The sequence below is a fragment of the Leuciscus leuciscus genome (genome assembly GCF_965113295.1).
Source record: "Leuciscus leuciscus genome assembly, chromosome: 3".
Classification (NCBI taxonomy): Eukaryota; Metazoa; Chordata; class Actinopteri; order Cypriniformes; family Leuciscidae; genus Leuciscus; species Leuciscus leuciscus.
In genome coordinates this window covers 58,769,261-58,789,379 of record NC_138727.1, presented here as the reverse complement: position 1 = coordinate 58,789,379, position 20,119 = coordinate 58,769,261, and the positions used below count along the sequence as shown (strand labels likewise).

Sequence of the window (20,119 nt, the reverse complement as noted above, 5' to 3'; positions counted from 1 at the left end):
TAACCCATACATGCTTAAACAATTGCCTGATGGGCTGAATGAGTCCTTCTCTGATCACTGAGATTGTCTCTATAATCCTGTAAAGTAAAATAAAATAAGAGGGATTCGGGCCGGAATTTTAGACTGGGCGTGACGTCATGCGCGTTCACGGCACGCTCACCTGGCTGTCTGGCAGGTTTGTGTATTCGCCGCCATTCTCCGTAGAAGATGGATTCTAAGAGACCGGCTTGTAGTTCATTTCAAACACCAACGCAAACTCCACGTAAGATAAAAAAAAGAAAACTTTTGTCCGTGAGCGTGCACACTTCTGGCTGCAGTTTCGCTTGCCGCCAGAGGGGGCATAGTTCTGCAAAAACTCAGAGACTTGCGCAATGCACCTTTAAAGTCCCACTTAAGTGGTACCAAAAAATCACTCTTAATGACAACTTATTTTTTTTCACAAGGGAATGACTAGAAGATAACTCCACATCAGCTACATAAATTCATCAACTAACCATTCAGAAATGTCCTGTTGCATTCTACATGTTGTCACTTCTTCTCGAGTCTCTCCATCATTGTCTCATTCTGGTTTGAACATAAAAGGCTAAAAGTTGTTTTAAATTTTCAGTGCATGTCTGTGTGGGGAGGTAATTGAACCTCCGCCCGCTATGCCGGGAGCAGCAGCTCATTTGCATTTAAAGGGACAGACACAAAAACGGTGCATTTTTGCTCACCCTCAAAAAGTTGCAATTTTAACATGCTATATATAAATATCTGTGGGGTATTTTGAGCTAAAACAGACACATACACACTCTGGGGACATCAAATACTCAAATACTCAAAGGGCATTTTACCACCCCTTTAAATACTCAATCAAAATCTAATCAAATCTATACAGTTCTTGACAAGATGTTGAGGTTTAGTAGCAAGAACTCATTAACCCCTGCTGGTAGATGTCATATTAACCCATTAACCCCTGTGGATAGATGTCATATTAACCCATTAACCCCTGCTGGTAGATGTCATATTAACCCATTAACCCATGCTGGTAGATATCATATTAACCCCATTAACCCCTGCTGGTAGATGTCATATTAACCCATTAACCCCTGCTGGTAGATATCATATTAACCCCATTAACCCATGCTGGTAGATGTCATATTAACTCCATTAACCCCTGGGGCCCTATTTTAATGATCTGAAACGCAAGTATCAAGCGCGAAATGCAAGTAACTTTGTGGGCGGGTTTTGGGCGCTGTTGCTATTATGCCGGAGGGATAAATTACTCTTGCGCCCGACGTAATTTCTAAAATGGTTTGGTCTGAAGTAGCTTCATTATTCATAGGTGTGGTTTGGGCGTAACGTGAAATAAACCAATCAGAGCGACATCTCACATTCCCTTTAAGAGCAGGCACGCTTGATCTATAGCGGATTGCTATTATAACGGCGGATTTGCCAGGCGCTCGCTAGGAGCGGTTCACAGCCAAGGAGACCGACGTTCTCGTCAGGGCCGTAAAACACAGAGAAGTGACATTGTATGGGGATGGAGAAACACACCCAAATCAGCTTCGGTTAAACAGGCGTATAAAAATGTGGGTAGATATGTAAGCTAGATTTATGCCTATTTTTTCACATCTTCATGGACACAACAATGATTTCCCTCGGCTAATATTTTTCCTTGTAATAATGTATGGTTTTCTAAAAATGAGAACTGCTGCGTCTGTGTGTAGATGACAGAAGCAAAGTGCATCCGCGTTGTGCACACGCTACATTGATTATGGCCAAGCATGCGCCCTTTAAATAGCATATGAATAACATGCGCAACGCGCCACTGACTTAAGACTAGGTTTTTCCTGGTTAGTGGCGGAATTGTTTTCTAAACCTGCAAAATAGCACCAGGGAACGTTTGCGCCGGAACACGCCTCCTCTTTGCGCTGAACCGCCCCCGGGAGCGCAAATGCATTTCTTAGTTTACCGACGTGCGTCTGTGGAGGGAAAAGTCTGCTGTGTGCAGGTGCAAAATAGGAATGAAACATGCGTCGGTGTACAAACTCAATTGTGCTGGGTGCAAGATAGGGCCCCTGGTGGTAGATGTCATATTAACTCCATTAACCCCTGCTGATAGATGTCATATTAACTCCATTAACCCCTGCTGATAGATGTCATATTAACCCATTAACCCCTGCTGGTAGATGTCATATTAACTCCATTAACCCCTGCTGATAGATGTCATATTAACCCATTAACCCCTGCTGATAGATGTCATATTAACTCCATTAACCCCTGCTGGTAGATGTCATATTAACCATATGAAGATGTTGAAACTACACTATACGGCTTCAACAGCATCTTTCACCATTGACGGCCATTCAAACAATGTTTCTTGGTAAAAAAATAAATAATCTGTTCACAAGATTTAAATAGTAAAAGTCTCATAATTTTACAGTAGATGTCTACTGTCTTTCATTTCACAGCTCATGAAAGCCATTAGTGAAGGTTTGAGACACCAGTCTCAGTTTTATTACTAAGAGGTTAGTTTTGTTACTCAGATCTGGCGACACTGACTCTGAAACACCAGAATCACTTCACACAGCGTCTCCAGGAGAGGAGAAGATAAACAGGGTAAAAAAGAAGGGAATTCACCTTTTATTAGCTTTAACAGTAGATGAGGTGTAATAAACCTAACCCTAACATTTTTAAACAAAAAAATCACAAAATAATTCAGCTTATCTTGTTAGTGAGATGACTGTGAACTTTATTTATACATTATACACTTTATAAACTGTGTTTTGTACAGAAAAGTGTGACAAAAGATTGAATAATTAAAACAATGTAGATTTTACCAAATTTTGAGAGTCTTTTTCATTTATGGTTGATCACTGAATATATCGGACCCTCGTTTGTTGTGACGTTATGTGGATGTGTTGAGATGTTTTGTGGATGTGTTGCTGTTACGTAGATCAGTTCTGTCCCGCTGTCCTGTGTTGCTCCAGGAGACTTTATATTGGCATAATAATCCCCGTCTGTATTTGTCACCTGATTGGTCGAGTGGGTGTGACTGGGGTTTGAATCAGGCTGCTGATTGGTTACTGTGGTGTAAACAGTAGAGATTTCGGTACAGTTGTTGTGGTGTGATGCAGGCGTCTGATTGGATGAAGATGCAGGCGTCTGATTGGATGAAGATGTTACCACAGTGACGTCTGTGTTTGGAATCTCCTCATACATGCGGTCAGTCTGAAAAACAACACATACATCAATAATTGAATAGTTTATGTAGATACTTCTCTCTGTTGATCAATAAACAATCATTTAACATGTATGTCTGATCTTCTACAGGTAAAGATTTGAACACTCACCTCTGTATTGTGCTGCATGTTTTGCTGAAATAAAGCTGCATGAAAATAGAGAGTCAGTCAATTTACACACTAAAATAGAACTAAATAATAACACTAATAATCACAAACAAACTGTTACCTGTCCCAGATTTCCTCTTCCTCTTCTTCAGGATGATGAAGGTTCCAGAACACAGAGTCAGAACCAGCAGAAACAAACCCAGACCGCCAGCAACAGAAGCCAGATCTGAACAACACAATGCACAGATGTACAACACAACAACACAATGCTGATTCTGATTACACTGTTTAGTGAATAATAGTCTATATAATATTGTGCAACCGACGTGAAACTGCAATGGTAAACCTCAACTCTTCAGAAGGAAACACTTCTGTCTGTGGTTGATGTCAAAGCAAGTTAACCACACGAGAACGTGCCTCTACAAATGTTCAAACCAATTTCCTTTCTCTAAAATGAGCTTATTCTTTGTTGTCAAAGAGCTGCATTGTGGGAAGTGTAGTTTGTGTGTTTACTAGTGTTTGTCTGATAGAGTTGAACTGTAGTATTTCCTGTTGTTGTTCTTGTTGTTTCAGTTTCTGTTTGATGAGTCGCTGACAGAGAGAAACACCAGTGACTGTGAATGTGTCGCTCATGCAGTGAGAACATGAACACATATAAACTCTAAAGCTCAACATTCACACACAAACCATTCACATCACGTGAATATGAACAAACGTTTATTGATTTACACTGATTACTCTCAACTGAAAATATGTTAATGTTCATTCTAAAGACACTCTTATCCAAAGCAATTTGTACATTTTAATAACCGGGAGCAAACATCTGAGGACTGAACCTTCAGTCTTCAACAACTTTAACACATTTAATCTCAAAGGAATCATCTAATATATATAAATGACTTCAAGTACATTTAGAAGCACAATATTCAAGAAATAAGAGTCATAAAGAGCGACAGACAGAGGAACTGACCTGATTGTGGATTCAGTTCTGTTGGACTGAAAGATGACGGTGTTTTTGAAGAAGGGCTGATGGTTGAAACTTCAGTGGTGTTTTTATCTGAAGGGTCACAGGAAAGATCAACTTAAAACACTGACACTGAAGTTCATTTAAAATACATACAATCTTTCATTCAATCTCTGTTTTTATCATTCTTGTTTCTTGTTGTGCCAAAGAAATCTAGTAAAGTCACTTTAACGCAGGGGTTCCCAAACTTTTCCATGACAAGGCCCCCCAAATACCACTAGGTTCTGGCCAAGGCCCCCCTTTTGCAGGATGTTATTGAACCCATCGACAATACTACGGCAAATGTAAAAATAAATCAATAAAACCTCTATCTGAACATCAGATTATGTGATGGTGTTTGATACCAGCCTATCAGAAAGATTATAGAGATGAACCGATTACAATTTTCTAGGCCGATTACAATTTTTCATTGAGTTTGACCTGCCGATACAGATTTTAGCCGATTCTGATTTCATTTTTTCTAACCACTTTACAGCACACACAAATATTTATTTTCATATATATATATATTTTATATATATATATATATATATATATATATATATATATAAACACCATATAGTTTTACCCAAACTGAATAATTAAGACAAGTTTAAATGGGTAAATTTTCTATAAATATTTTTGAGTCTTTATTTTCTTTTCTGACATAGCCTAACGTTACTCCAGTTCTTGTTAAAACACACTAGACATGCAAATTATGTGCAGTTTAGGCACTTTTGTGTGAAATCATATTTATTTTGTCCATCAAAAGTGTGCTTTCACTTTAATTGAGCGTGAGCTGCGCAGCAAAAATAGACTCGGCGCCGAAACCCTTCGCTTCACTGCTGCTCACGCGACGCTCCTGCTCGCGGTGTGAATGCACTCATTGATAACATGCACGCCAAAAAAATACGCGCCGCTCGCGCTTGCGATCTGAAACGGCCGCGAGGATTCCTACATGTGCGTTCCGTGTGCACGTGGGATGCTGATGTTGCGCAATGTTAATCATGCGGCGCCCGAGTGCATTTGACCGGCATAAAATCGGCATATGTCAGACTGACCGGCCGGTCGCCGATCACATGAACATCGTCCAATTCCGGTCACCAGCCAATCAATCGGTGCATCTCTAAAAGATTAGCATTCTTGTATAATGTATAATGTTCAGATAGGCTATGTGACAAATTATTATAATGCTATTTCATAACAATACTCATAATAATATAAATATTTGTACTTTTTGTAACTTTTTTTTTTCGCATTTTTTTTTCTTCCAACTTGCTGCGGCCCCCCTGGCGGCCCCCACTTTGAAAACCCCTGCTTTAACGCACTACCAAGTCATAGTTATAGTGACAATTGGACCCTAACATAAAGTGTGACCAAAACATGGGAAATCTTTTCTTTGTACTTTTGTCAGTAAAATAAAGTTGAAACAGAATTAACAAAATCACAGATTCTTCATTTGTATTGCATTTTACAAAATTATCCAACTTTTCTGGATCTGGGGTTGTACAAGATTAATGACTTGATCTCTCACTCTCAGCTTGTTTCCATGCAGTTCATTTCTGCTATTAACAAATGTGATCACTTACCATCTTTAACCAGCAACATAATCTCTGAATAGTCATCAAAAATAATCCCCTCCACAGCACACCAGTATTGGCCTTCATCCTCTGTTCTCAGATCAGTGATGGTGACGGTGAAAACTCTGGTCGTCGTGTCGTCAGTCAGAGAGAATCTCTCGTCTTTAGCTGGAGATCCTGATTTAACCATGATGTTTCTAAATCCATAGTTACACTCCCCTTTACAAAAATACTTTGAATATGATTCATATCCAGATTCATATGAGCATCTGATGTCAACTCTCTCTCCTCTGTATCCAGTAATTGTCTGTGAAGCTCCAACAACAACAGCTGAAAACACAAATATCATTATATAGAGCTGTTATGTGTGAGCAAGAGACATAAGCAGGCCAGAATAATAACTTCCAAATATCATCCATATGAGTCTGATGATCATGTGATAACAGAGGAAAAACAAGAGAAGATGTCAAACTCTGTGTAAAAGAGCTGAGAGTCTCAAACTCACCTGTACAGATGCTGGAAAAGAGCAGCAGGACGTCCAACATGATGAAATTTGACAAGCGTTTTGCTTAAATAAAAGACCAAATTCTGTGTGACAAACGTTACTGTCGTTCTCTTCCGTACTGAGAGAACAATGTGCGTCAGCAACTCATATTAACATTTCCTTCCCCTTCTGTCTCTCTAACCACATCCAGCTCTTCATGACATCAGTGATGATTCACCAAACTTTAATAAATATATAAGCAGAGTTTTACTCTGTGAGGAAGAGATGATCTACTTCATTATAAGAGGGAATGAGGATCTGTGACATTTACAGTGTGTAAAATATGAGTGTTTCACACAGCGTTCCAGTGAACAACTCTTCTAGAACATACAGTATTAAATATTAATGATGAGATCAAAATAAAATATGGTGGTAATATTGTCTAAATATGTGTAAAATGAAGGTTTATTCATGTAAAATACACTATATAAATGTCATTGTTTTAAACACATGATTATCCTGTAGTATTTTAGTAACAGTACAACTTCTCAAGTATCAGTTCTCTTCCTGTGTTCATCGTCATAAGAAAGAAGAGTCTTACACTTGTAGTCCAGCCGGCAGTTCACATCACACTGATTCCCTCCACAAAAACACAATAGGATTTTCCCATAGGCTTCTGGATTATCATAAAAAACAAGCTTTATGATCAACAAAAGTTCATGATACACACATGTTTCAGATGAACACAACTTTTATGAATATTGAAGCCTAAATGCAGTCGCCAGAAGTGAAAAGCTAAAGGTAGACTATAAACGAACTACATCACAGTCACATGACTTCAGCATCACCATCACTAAACTTCCGACAACTCTTTCAGTTTTGATCTAGAAACATTTTCCCTGAAGGTTCGAGTTAGAATAGTTTATAAAATCTCAATGATAAGCATATCGATGCTGTAAAAGCGCACTGAGTTTACATGTTCGGCTGATGACGTTTAATCTCCTCGACTGACTCTGTCGTCACATTTAGACACTTGTTAGCAACCGCCTTTTTCAAGACAAGTAACAGCTTCAATAAATCACGAGTGGGGAAATACTAATGTATTTTATGTCGTAGAATAAAGCGTGTCTTGAGCTTGTGTTCACCACAGACCTTATTTCAGCCATTTAACCAAAACACATTTCAAAAAACCCATTGACTTCGGGACGATGAAACCAGAAGTGCTAAAATGCAACTCGCTTCCAAGATTTGTCCTACAAACTGATGTCAAACCTGCACCTCTATAGCCCTCTTACCCTGAGGGAACGTGAGGAGTTTCGGCACAGCGCCACCTAGTGTTGGCGGATAATGGAAAATTGATATTTTAGCCTATAAATAGTTTGACCTTCAATAGTTTAATATCAAGCTGAATGACACCCAACTTTCCCATGTTGGCCATTTACTATTTTGTAGTAATATGATGTATTTTATGAACTCAATAGGATATTATTACGAAACTTGGTTTGTGTGATCATGTCCTGAAGGAGCCTGAGAAGATATAAAGAGCTGTGTAGTGTTTTATACAATATCTTGTCAAAGCTACTGGCTTTTGTGAAAAAGGCCCAGCAGAGACTGTACTTCCTTCGCCAGCTGAAGAAGTTCAATCTGCCACAGGAGCTGCTGATCCAGTTCTACTCAGCCGTCATTGAGTCTGTTTTAAGCACTTCCATCACTGTCTGGTTTGGTTCAGCTACCAAATCGGACATCAGGAGACTACAACGGACAGTCCGGACTGCAGAGAGGATTATTGGTGCCCCCCTGCCAACCCTCCAGGACCTGTACTCTTCCAGAGTGAGGAAGAGAGCAGGTAAAATCATCACAGACTCCACTCACCCTGGACACCCCCTGTTTGAACTGTTACCGTCAGGACGGCGACACAGATCACTGGCCACAAGAACATCCAGGCACAGGAACAGTTTCTTTCCACAGGCCATTTCCCTTCTGAACACTTAACATGCCCCCCAATGCATATGCCTGTAAGTGCAATACTCCCACTGTCTAGTGCAATATTCTCTAAGTCAGGTGATATTTATATTTATATTATTCATACTACTCAAAATACTGTAAATATGTTCATAATCTGTAACATGCACTAGACTCCCACTGTCTAGTGTAATATTCTCTAACTCAGGTGATATTTATATTTATATTATAATTCATACTACTCAACATACTGTAAATATGTTCATAATCTGTGATTGTTTATTCAGACTAAACCCAACTGTGACCCCTTTTTTTACTTTTTATACTATTTTTATTTTTTTTAATATATTTTATTCTTAGAATTTGTATTACTATGTTTCTTGTTGTATTTGTATTTGTATATGTGCACTGGAAGCTTCAGTACCAAGAAAAATTCCTTGTGGGTGCAAGCACACTTGGCAATAAAGCTCTTTCTGATTCTGATTCTGATTCTGATTCTGCACTTAAACTTCATCATTGCTCTGATTCTCTGCTTTATTAATGTTGCCTCTTGTGTGAATTGCCTCATAATCGCTGGTTGCTGCTGTATTTTACATTTTTAATAGCTTTATTGAACTGTAGATGAGGTGTACCAAAGAATATTGCATTTTGTGTCATTTTTACATTTTATTTACATTATTGTTTTTTTAGTTGTTAGTAACATTTCTGGTTAGTATATACACTTTATAAACTGATAACAGTAAAATATATATATATTATCAGCAGTAAACGTAGAACAAACAGGCAGGGATCAAACACCAGTAAAAGAGATATCCAAGGCTGAACACAAACGGACACGGTAAAAAATTGCTGTAAACTTTACAGCAACTTACTGGCACTTTTGGTTGTAAAGCCTGTAAATGTACAAGTGTACAGTAAATCATAAACTACAATTATACAGCACACCTGTAAAAGCAGCAAAACAAGAGCAGCTGTGAATTTACAGTTCTTCAATGTAATCTTTACAGTATGTTACTGTTATTAATAATGCAAAGGTTTTTAAAAACCCAGATATGACCCCTGGGGCACCCCTTTTCTAACCCGAATATTTGGTCATGTAAACGCGTATCGGCATATCCCCATCAAAAGGAACATTGATTTGTTTTCTGCGCATGTTCTATTCGCAAGGAACCTTGGTCTTTTGAGTAGAGACGGCGCATACAGAAACCCGCGTGCAGTATACCGGAAGTAAACAAGAAGTAGAGGTAAACATGGCGAGACGCAGCACAGCACCACACTCTTGGAGCGAGGAGGAAAGCGCAAACAAAGGCGATCGCTGTCTGCCCCGAACTATTCATTATCCGCGTGCTGCTGCTGTTGTTGTTGCCTTTGGATACAGGAGGAAGAATCGGAAATGACGCATATTGCGTCTTAAGGTTGTCCGTACGTCCAGACGCTAACCGTGCGTCGCCGTTTACATCGGGATATTGCCAATTGATTACAAATTCCATGTATACAGGAGTAACTCTCTCTGCTCACGCATGTAAACGGGTTATTCCGAATGTTTCAGAAACCCAAATAGTGACCTTAACCCGACCATAACCCGAATTTTAACAGCTTGTAAACGTAGTCAATGATGGAGTGGAGAGAGACTGAATAAATAGTCTGAATGATGAGCGGCAGGTGTGCAGATAACCAGTACCAGGCACGGGTCATGTAGCCTGGTTAAAACCAGACCATTCTCAGTAGTAACTGAGTTATGGTCTGGCAAAGCTTCATTAATAACTCATTTCCAAAGGGGCGTCACCAACGGACGTCGCTCAAATGGCGGAAAAATTTGCCGGAAGTTTGTCTGGGTTTTCCCAGGCTACGGGTCATGGGGAATGGAGTTTTAAATGTCAATATTGGGGAGAGGGAGCCCTCTGGAGGCGAGTAGGAGGAACCACAGAGGCTTGATTCGTGACACAGTGTCTGTGGACAGTCTTTTTATTTATTTATCATTGATCACTGAATATATCGGACCCTCGTTTGTTGAGATGTTTTGTGGATGTGTTGCTGTTACGTAGATCAGTTCTGTCCCGCTGTCCTGTGTTGCTTCAGGAGACTTTATTTTGGCATAATAATCACCGGCTGTATCTGTCACCTGATTGGTCGAGTGGGTGTGACTGAGGTTTGAATCAGGCTGCTGATTGGTTACTGTGGCATAAACAGTAGAGACTTTTGGGCAGGTGTTGAGGTGTGATGCAGGCGTCTGATTGGGTGAAGATGCAGGCGTCTGATTGGATGAAGATGTTACCGTGGCGACATCACTGTTTGGAATCTCCTCATACATGCGGTCAGTCTGAAAAACAACACATACATCAATAATTTACTAGTTTACATAGACAATTCTCTCTGTTGATCAATAAACAATAATTGAACATGTATGTCTGATCTTCTACAGGTAAAGATTTGAACACTCACCTCTGTATTGTGCTGCATGTTTTGCTGAAATAAAGCTGAATGGAGCATGAATAGAGAAAAAAGACAAATCAATTTCAACACTAAAAACAGGACTTTATAATCACAAACAAACTGTTACCTGTCCCAGATTTCCTCTTCCTCTTCTTCAGGATGATGAAGGTTCCAGAACACAGAGTCAGAACCAGCAGAACCGAACCCAGACCGCCAGCAACAGAAGCCAGATCTGAAGGCAACCAAATTAACCACATTAAATATTACAAATATTGTAAATATACAGTTGTTATATAGTATAACTGAAACTGCAATGGTAAACCTCAACTCTACAGAAGAAAACACTTCTCTTTACGGTTGATGTCAAACCAAATTAACCACATGAAATCTGATATGTGCATCATTTTATGTTTATACAGTAGATAAAAATGTCTCAACAAATATTCAAAGCAATTTCCTTTCAAAGATTGATCATGTGATCAGAGAGTTGCATTATGGGTAGTGTAGTTTGTGTGCTTACTAGTGTTTGTCTGATAGAGTTGAACTGTAGTAATTCCTGTTGATGTTCTTGTTGTTTCAGTTTCTGTTTGATGAGTCGCTGACAGAGAGAAACACCAGTGACTGTGAATGTGTCGCTCATGCAGTGATATAATAACACATAATAATAATAGACGAACACACACTTAACACTGTTTGCTATTGCTGCATATGAACAAATGTTGTGTTTTCTGTTCATATCACTGATCACTGATAATCACATTATAAATGTTCATTTAGAAGACACTTTATTATCTGAACTGATACAGAGTCACTTTGGATAAAAGTCTCTGTCAAACCCACGTAAAGCTGGACTCATGTTATTACTGTCATTATGAGATGATTTTACTCAGAAACTGCAGAACAAAGAAAACACTGACTGTCAAATGACGCGTCAAACGTTCAGTTGTTGTACATTTGATTGGAGTGTTGAGGAACATCACAACCTCTAAATGTTCAGTGTGATGCAATTTTGGTGTATTTTTCACAGAAGTTGAAGCTTTCAAGTTTCCAAGTTGATGCAAGTTTGTGTAAGACATGAATGATCTTGAATTACATCATGATCTTGAATGCAGCATTACAATTGTGTTTAGAAGCTTTGATATCTCTGTGTTCACTATAATCAAACTAAATATTAATGTTTTGATGAAAGTTAAGTCCTGAAAAGTTCTCAAAACACAATCAAAACACATGTGAGTCCAGATGTCAGTGTGTGTGTGTGTGTGTGTGTGTGTGTGTGTGTGTGGGCAGATGTCAGTGTGTGTGTGAGAGAGTGCAGATGTCAGTGTGTGTGTGTGTGTGTGTGTGTGTGTGTGTGTGTGTGTGTGTGTGTGTGTGTGTGTGTGTGTGTGTGTGTGTGTGTGTGTGTGTGTGAGTGCCGATGTCAGTGTGTGTGTGTGTGTGTGTGTGTGTGTGTGTGTGTGTGTGTGTGTGAGTGCCGATGTCAGTGTGTGTGTGTGTGTGTGTGTGTGTGTGTGTGTGTGTGTGTGTGTGTGTGTGTGTGTGAGTGCCGATGTCAGTGTGTGTGTGTGTGTGTGTGTGTGTGTGTGTGTGTGTGTGTGTGTGTGTGTGTGTGTGTGAGTGTGTGTGTGTGTGTGTGTGTGTGAGTGCCGATGTCAGTGTGTGTGTGTGTGTGTGTGTGTGTGTGTGTGTGTGTGTGTGTGTGTGTGTGTGTGTGTGAGAGTGCAGATGTCAGTGTGTGTGTGTGTGTGTGTGTGAGAAAGAATGCAGATGTCAGTGTGTGTGTGTGAGAGAGTGCAGATGTCAGTGTGTGTGTGTGTGTGTGTGTGTGTGTGTGTGTGTGTGTGTGTGTGTACCTGTGCTGGTGTGTTCAGTGCTGCTATACGGACTAATGCTGGATGTTGAGATCTGGACACGTGTCGTTGTCTCTGGAGCTGAGAAATGAAGAAGAGCGTCACACCATAATAAATATATTCATAAAACATGAGTGATGAAGTAGATTGGTGTTAAAGCTGCAGTCCGTAACTTTTTTTGTGTAAAAATGTATAGACACAAACAGAGAGAAGGAGCTCCGGCTCAATGTTCTTCAGTTTATTAACCTCTAGAGCGCCGGAAGTTACGGACTGCAGATTTAAGTGTTGAATATCAGGCACCTCTGATCACATTTAGCTGGATTTGTGTGTAGGGTGCCCATCCAGCTCTACATCCGTACAGTCCAGCATCTTCCATCTTCAGGTTACTGATGGTCACTGTAAATGATCTGGTCTGAGGATTATCCTTCAGTGAGAATCTGGGTAAGGTCTTTTTTCCATGAGATTGTAGTATAATGACACTGTCTCTGTAAACTCCTCTGTAGAAGTATTTGTAAGAGTTTTCATATCCTTCTGGATAAGAGCACGTAATGATCACTCGTCGTCCCTCTGTTCCTCTCACTGTAATGTCCACAGACAGTGAACTGCTCACTACACACACACACACACACACACACACGCACGCACGCACACTCACGCACGCACGCACACTCACGCACGCACGCGCACACGCACACGCACACGCACACGCACACGCACACACACACACACACACACGCACACGCACGCACACACACACACACACACACACACACACACACACACACACACACACTGCTTTACTCATGTACACTGATAACATACACCATTATTAGATAATAAACACTTTTAGTGGAGATCTTCAGCTCTTACCCGTCAGCAGAAACACACAAACTATCAGTGGAAACTTCATTTCTTCATCAGTTCAGTTTAGAAAATCAGTTCTGTTCAGTGAGTAGTTGCTCATCTCACGTGTTGAGAGTCAAACTCATACACTGACTGTGTGTCTGTGTTTCCATGTGGTGTGAAACGCCTCTCAGTTTTGACCAGGAAATGAACTGTGAATTCATCAACCACATCCTGTTTCTGTTCTGTCTTTAACATGTTTGAGTGCTTTCTGTTGCCCTTTTGCTCTTTTTCTAAGTTAATGACATGTTAAGCATTATCCACTTGTAGAAAAATGTCAAACATCTTAAGGAAACAATCCTTGCCAAACTCTGAATGAAAAAGACATGAGATGAAGAAGAAATGTGTGTTAGGGGTATTTTCTGTGGTAATCGACAGCATGGGGAAACACTGTTGTTTACAGAAACTATAAATAATACAGAATATTGCTTGAACATTAAAATCACTCTCTCCATCATATGAGCTCTGGGAGAAGAGTTGCATTGTGGGAAACGTAGTGTGTTTAGCTGAAGCCTCAAAGCTCTTCCTGTGGCTGTAGTTTCACTTCCTGTTTGGCAAGTGTGAGCCGAAGACATCACATGTTTAACTGAAGCTAAAGGCCTCCTAATATTATAATGATGAAGCTTTTCTTAAGCATCTCAATAACACCAAACTAATCTGTGCCATTTATATGTTGCTTGCAATGATTTATACAGATATTCATCTACTTTTGAATGGTGCAGTTCCAACATCAGCCAGCAGGAGTGAACCGATGACAACAGACAAACCTTCAACTGAACATCCAACAAGGAAACGATATTCACATTAATAACTACAGACTCACAATATAATAATAATGAAATAACACATATGGTTTACTTGCAATCAAGAATAACTAATGAATACATATTTTTTAGCATTTATCTTTCGTCACATGACAGAGATCTGATATTCTATTAGTCATATTTATGTTTTGCATAAAACTGAAGAATATTCGGTACGTCCTATTAAAAAAATAATTATAATAAATAAAATTTAATAAAATAAAAATGTGTCAAGGTCTTGGAACTGATCATTTCAACATGACAACTTGACAGCTCAACAATAAACCATGAGTATGTGAACTTGCAAAAGAACACATTATTATTTTACATCTGATTATTTTATTTATTTCTACATAACTCTGCAGTATAATGTTGGTGTGCCTTAAGCAGTTTTTGACAATTCTGCAGGGATGGGATAATTTTTTCCATATTTAATTTATTTACTACTGAAATTATGACTACATTATTCTGTAATTATTTGACCCCTTTTTTATATTTTTTTATATAATTTAGCACTTTTTAAAACTTTGTTTAAAAATGGCATAAATTGTGTATGACAGATATGATAATTTATTATGCATGTTATTAATATTTATAAACGATAAATTAATAAATAACATTAATTATAATCTATGAATTAATCTGTCTAATAACGTCTACAAATATAAAAGTTATCTGTCTACCAAGCTCTGACAATGTATGGAATATTATATTAAGAGATTATCCAAATTTAAAAACAAAAACAAAAAAATAACAGGCCTATACATTTAAAAGCAGGGATTTGTCTGTCACGGTATAACTTACTGCTTTAAAGGGATATTCTGTCATCATAATTATACTCACCCTCATGTTTCAAACCTGTATGAATTTCTTTCTTCTGCTGAACACAAAGGAAGATATTTAGAAGAATGTCAGTAACCAGACAGTTTCTGGTCTCATTGACTTCCATAGTATATTTTTTTCCTACTATGGAAGTCAATGAGACCAGAAACTGTCTGGTTACTGACATTCTTCTAAATATCTTCCTTTCTGTTCAGCAGAAGAAAGAAATTCATACAGTTTGAAACAACAAGAGGGGGAGTATATGATGAAAGAATTTTCATTTTAAAGTGGAGTATCCCTTTAAGACAGAAGTCCACCGAAGTCTGCATGAGCAAATGAAACGCAAATGAAAATGCAGTTCGCCTTACATTCATCATTAGTTAGTGGACAGACATTGATGTTACGATATAGGTTAGCCAATAGGTGGCAACAGGGAGCTATCATAAGATGGGGGCTACACAACGAGAAGTATGGTATAAAACATTGAGAAGCATGAGGAGTGCAATGGAACGAGAGCGGAATAAAAGCTAGTGTTTTGACCCATCACAAGTCTCATTTATGAACATGAAACAATTGATACCTATTTTCAGATCTGAAGAGGACATGAGCTCGACATGGTTTAAAAAAACCGCCCATTAAGCCCGTTTACATCACATGTTCTCTAGACTCCGTCGCTATGGAAACAAAGACGCTAACATGCAATCACCCGCAAATGAATGTGTGGGCCTATGTAAAATACGGGACAAATCGCATCCCGCATTGATTTGATACGGGATGCATCATTTTTCCTTTAAATAGGCCTACGGGACGATTCCGTGTTTTACGGGACGGGTGGCAACCCTGCGGCGAGTCATTCTTTGTAATCTTCTTTGGTGAGCAAAATATCTTGAAACTTGCATTTTCCAGGCATCACGTTTCAGCCTATTTTTGCAATGTCTGTGAAACGTTGAGGTACCATTGTAGTAGTTTCGTGCGCGGGTGAACGTCACGGCAACATACAACACAAAGTAGCCTACCTCACGCGGGAAACACTTAACGTAACGCGTAAATGCGCGTAACTAATGTAAATCAAGCAAGCTAGTGTGCATAGGCCACAAAGTGTTGGCGAAATAACGCATTAGCGGAGCGGAGGGAATAATATGGATTTTTGTGATAAAGGCCACATTTACACATAGCCGGGTATTTAGAGAAACAAATATCCCCCCCCCCCCCCCCCCCTTTTCAATAATAACATTGTGCACACAACATCGTTTTCAAAAAAGTTGTCATTTACATCAACCCGCATAAATATGCCGTCGAGCGCCATCATAACTATGCCAAACCTATGGGCGGCAGTGTAGGGAGAAGGATAAAGCCATGCAAGCCAATCAGAATCCTCAGAATCGACAACAACGAATAACACGAGCGACTTCCTAGGGCGCTCACATGACGTTAAGCATTTTCTGGCGCATAATGTGATGTTTGAGAACCTAAAACCCCGTTTCTCCCAGTTGACACGGCAACACATAACCGGCGTTATCAGAAATCTCTACTTTGGCCGGAATTTTTAGAAATAATCGTTTTCTGTGATAAAAACAGGGTTTTCGTGTAAATTAGAGGCCAAACCGCAGGGAAATATCTGCGTCTTCCCTTCGTGTAAACGGGGCCAAAGAGGAAAACCAAGAGACGATGTAAAACTCTGTGTAAAAGAGCTGAGAGTCTCAAACTCACCTGTACAGATGCTGGAAAAGAGCAGCAGGACGTCCAACATGATGAAATTTGACAAGCGTTTCGCTTAAATAAAAGACCAGATTCTGTGTGACAAATGTTACTGTCGTTCTCTTCCGTACTGAGAGAACAATGTGTGTCAGCAACTAATATGAACATTTCCTTCCCCTTCTGTCTCTCTAACCACATCAAGCTCTACAGGATCTTAAAAGAGCTCAAATGTGATGTTTCACTATACAGGAGCTATAGGTCAGTGTAACGACTGAGACAAATCAGACACAATTATTTGGTATATGTACCAAAGAAAAATCTTTAAACTTCACTCTGTGATCTGTGGTCCCATCCCCCAAACAGGGCAAGACGGTCTTAGTTACCCTGACAACGATCAGATAAGTTGTTTTATGACTCTTAGAAATGTGAATGGGGCCCTGCTACAAACCTACAGATATTAGAACAGACTCTCCTGCATTCATTTATCGTTGAACTGGTTAACATGAAGTTAACATGCATTCTAGAACATTTTGTGAATGATTACTATGTATTTTATTATAGAACAAACAGTTAACGGAACCTCACGTATACCATGTTTGGTCTCTATATATGGGTATTTTGAAGATCGAAATGATTGTGTACATTATATGCCGATAGCTGTGCAACATATCAGTATTACAAGAAGCTTTCTTAGTTTCGTCATCAGACACCAATCCAGCATGCCAGTTCAAGTGAGCACGCTTAGAACAATGGCTCATAAATCTTCCACACAGAGGAAACTCCCGCCAGAAAGTCCACCCTTCTCATTGGTAAAGCACACCCGGGGAGGTGGGACCTTTCTCAGGCTTTATTAGAGACAGTCCACAATGACCTCCCTCTTCTTAGCTTTTCTCATCCGTCCGCAACACTGCTCCTGCTGATACCAGGGGGGCCAACAGGCCTGAGCACCGTCTGCCATGCTTTCATGCTCCCAAAGGGAGTCAGACTGCCTTGTCTTCATCCCAGGAAACTGCAACTTACCATCATTGGACGGGCAACGATCAACTCTTGGCCTTCTCGGCACTTCAGGATGCCGTGCTGTCCAGCGTGGCCTCAGCAGGCCCCCGGGCTGCAAGCTCCGACTCACAACAGTGTCGAAACCACCATGCAAGTTCATCATCATCTTCTCCATCAAGCAGAGAACAAAACGATGGCAACTTGCACCATGACTTTTGACACTCACGGACTCATCAACGAACTCAATTTTCAACCACTTCAAGAATTGTCCACGCACACCGACCATGCAAGTATCAATTTAATGAGGTGCTCTGAAAATGATAAGCTGATGGTTCTTTTCATAGTTAAATAGATCTTTTCCATAGTTATATTTCCTGCTTCCGGTTCCACATAACTCACCCTTTTACCTATGCATGTATGTATGCATGTATGTATGTGTGTATGTATGTATGAATGTATGTATGTATGTTTGTTTAGTTTAGGTTAGTTATGTTTGTGATTTAGTTAATAAAACTTGTGCACAACAGGTATTTGGTTTCTGATTCTCTGCTTGCAACAAAGTCCATTTTACGATCTTGATCTTGTCACATGCTCTAAGTGCTGTACATGCTAAGAAATAATAATTTTTCGGTGGCCATGAAAGATACACTTTTCTTAGAATAAATGAATAATCAAAAGAGTTCATTGGAATTGATTAATTGATTGTAATATTAATTTAGCTACCTCAAGTTAATCTAATTAACTGACCTGAATATTAATAATTAATCATAATTGGTAATTATGAGTTATTATTAATATTTCCCCTTTGAGCTAATTTGTTACATCAGTCTCACTACAATCACCTAAAATATTGATTTAAAAATACATGCATTGTTTTTCCACACTTGATAAATTGCATGCACTGAATATAATATTTGTAGATCTCTTTTGGTCGAATACGGTCTCTTTTTTGGCATTGGAGCTTTAGGCCTACACTAGAAAAAAAGTGGTACATCTATAATTTAACTGGTTTTATTCAAGTATAAAATATTATTCAAAGATCACTGGATCAAGCTGAATACATTAATTGACACCAACGAAACATTTAATGGTTGAATCCGGTATAAATAGCTAGAGTACCTCTAGAAAAATGCTTACAACAGTGAAAAATAAACATATTCCTTTGTGTCTGAAGAAAAGTCTTAAGAATATAAAGCAACTGATGAGAAAATGAACCAATTTTACACTTAAATACATCTTTATTGCATCACTGAGGCGACAGAAACAAACTAGATCATGGCAAAGTGATGCAGTTTAACGTTAACCTGCTGAAGACTTCATAATGACTGATACGACAGACTAAGTGCATGTATGAAAGACACACTGACCTTTCCATTCTTTTAGGTGTGTAATTGTGTTTTAGAAAAAAGCTTTTGGTGTAAATCTATTACATGTACAGCATCTCCAAACATCTTATAAAACAATTATAAGTCATTTAACATCTCAATCAAAATCTAATTTATCAAATATACCCTGTTCTTGACAAGTGGTTGAGGTTTAGTATCAAGAACCCATTAACCCCTGCTGGTAGATGTCATGTTAACCCCATTAACCCCTGCTGGTAGCGACACTGACTCTGAAACACCAGAATCACTTCACACAGCGTCTCCAGGAGAGGAGCAGAGGATAAACAGAGTAAAAAGAAGGGAATTCACCTTTTATTAGCTTTAACTGTAGATGAGGTGTACTAATAAAAATAAAAAAAATCACAAAAGAATTCAGCTTATCTTGTTAGTAAGATGACTGTGAACTTTATACATTGTACACTTTATAAACTGTGTTCTGTACAGAAATGTGTGTCAAAATATTGAAGAATTAAATCAATGTAGATTTTACCAGATTTTGACAGTCTTTTTCATTTATGGTTGATCACTGAATATATCGGACCCTCGTTTGTTGAGATGTTTTGTGGATGTGTTGCTGTTACGTAGATCAGTTCTGTCCCGCTGTCCTGTGTTGCTTTAGGAGACTTTATATTGGCATAATAATCACCGGCTGTATCTGTCACCTGATTGGTCGAGTGGGTGTGACTGGGGTTTGAATCAGGCTGGCGATTGGTTACTGTGGCGTAAACAGGAGAGACTTCTGTACAGTTGTTGAGGTGTGATGAAGGCGTCTGATAAGATGAAGATGCAGGCGTCTGATTGGATGAAGACGCAGGCCTCTGATTGGATGAAGATTTAAGCATCTGATTGGATGAAGACGTTACCATGG

General features: G+C 39.1%; 3 protein-coding genes across 14 annotated transcripts in view; all 3 read right to left on the bottom strand.

The window, feature by feature from the left end:
- LOC309493774 (uncharacterized protein) overlaps nt 1-7,976 on the bottom strand; it is a 55,948-nt gene extending 47,972 nt beyond the window's left edge. The window contains exons 1-7 of one of the 3 annotated variants that reach the window (XM_082163016.1): nt 6,421-7,976; nt 5,925-6,245; nt 4,303-4,389; nt 3,846-3,923; nt 3,454-3,558; nt 3,336-3,370; nt 3,016-3,213 (exon numbers count right to left, since the gene is read on the bottom strand). In XM_082163016.1, the coding sequence (XP_082019142.1) occupies nt 3,016-3,213; nt 3,336-3,370; nt 3,454-3,558; nt 3,846-3,923; nt 4,303-4,389; nt 5,925-6,245; nt 6,421-6,460 (864 nt within the window). In that variant the 5' untranslated portion in view covers nt 6,461-7,976. Of the gene's footprint in view, nt 1-2,699; nt 3,214-3,335; nt 3,371-3,453; nt 3,559-3,845; nt 3,924-4,302; nt 4,390-5,924; nt 6,246-6,420 lie in introns of those variants that run through there. The other 2 variants (XM_082163015.1, XM_082163017.1) reach the window with 2 other exon arrangements.
- Nucleotides 7,977-8,881: 905 nt separating this feature from the next.
- LOC309493782 (CMRF35-like molecule 1) lies at nt 8,882-13,646 on the bottom strand. Of its 3 annotated transcripts, none has more exons than XM_082163025.1 (7): nt 13,515-13,646; nt 12,945-13,253; nt 12,648-12,719; nt 11,315-11,392; nt 10,922-11,026; nt 10,804-10,838; nt 8,882-10,681 (listed from the first exon to the last, which is right to left on the bottom strand). In XM_082163025.1, the coding sequence occupies exons 1-7, from the start codon at nt 13,552-13,554 to the stop codon at nt 10,331-10,333; spliced, it is 990 nt and encodes a 329-aa protein (XP_082019151.1). In that variant the 5' UTR covers nt 13,555-13,646; the 3' UTR covers nt 8,882-10,330. The 3 variants fall into 3 exon arrangements, with proteins under 3 accessions (XP_082019151.1, XP_082019150.1, XP_082019152.1); XM_082163024.1 differs by having other exon boundaries at nt 12,648-12,725; nt 13,515-13,644; XM_082163026.1 differs by lacking the exon at nt 11,315-11,392 and having other exon boundaries at nt 12,648-12,725; nt 13,515-13,643.
- Nucleotides 13,647-18,861: 5,215 nt separating this feature from the next.
- The window catches only part of LOC309493759 (uncharacterized protein), a 41,048-nt gene continuing 39,790 nt past the window's right edge, over nt 18,862-20,119 (bottom strand). For all 8 annotated transcript variants that reach the window (XM_082162988.1, XM_082162990.1, XM_082162986.1 and 5 more), the window contains one exon: nt 18,862-20,093. In XM_082162988.1, the coding sequence (XP_082019114.1) occupies nt 19,761-20,093 (333 nt within the window). In that variant the 3' untranslated portion in view covers nt 18,862-19,760. The remainder of the gene's footprint in view (nt 20,094-20,119) is intronic.

Bases quoted from the DNA above. Each gene is read 5' to 3' on its own strand.
- LOC309493782 (XM_082163024.1), bottom strand. From the start codon at position 13,554: ATGAAGTTTCCACTGATAGTTTGTGTGTTTCTGCTGACGG. The intron at 11,027-11,314 runs GTAAGCACACAA...GGTTGCCTTCAG, and splicing joins ACTCTATCAGACAAACACTA to ATCTGGCTTCTGTTGCTGGC. The intron at 10,682-10,803 runs GTGAGTGTTCAA...GTTGTTTTTCAG, and splicing joins ACATGCAGCACAATACAGAG to ACTGACCGCATGTATGAGGA.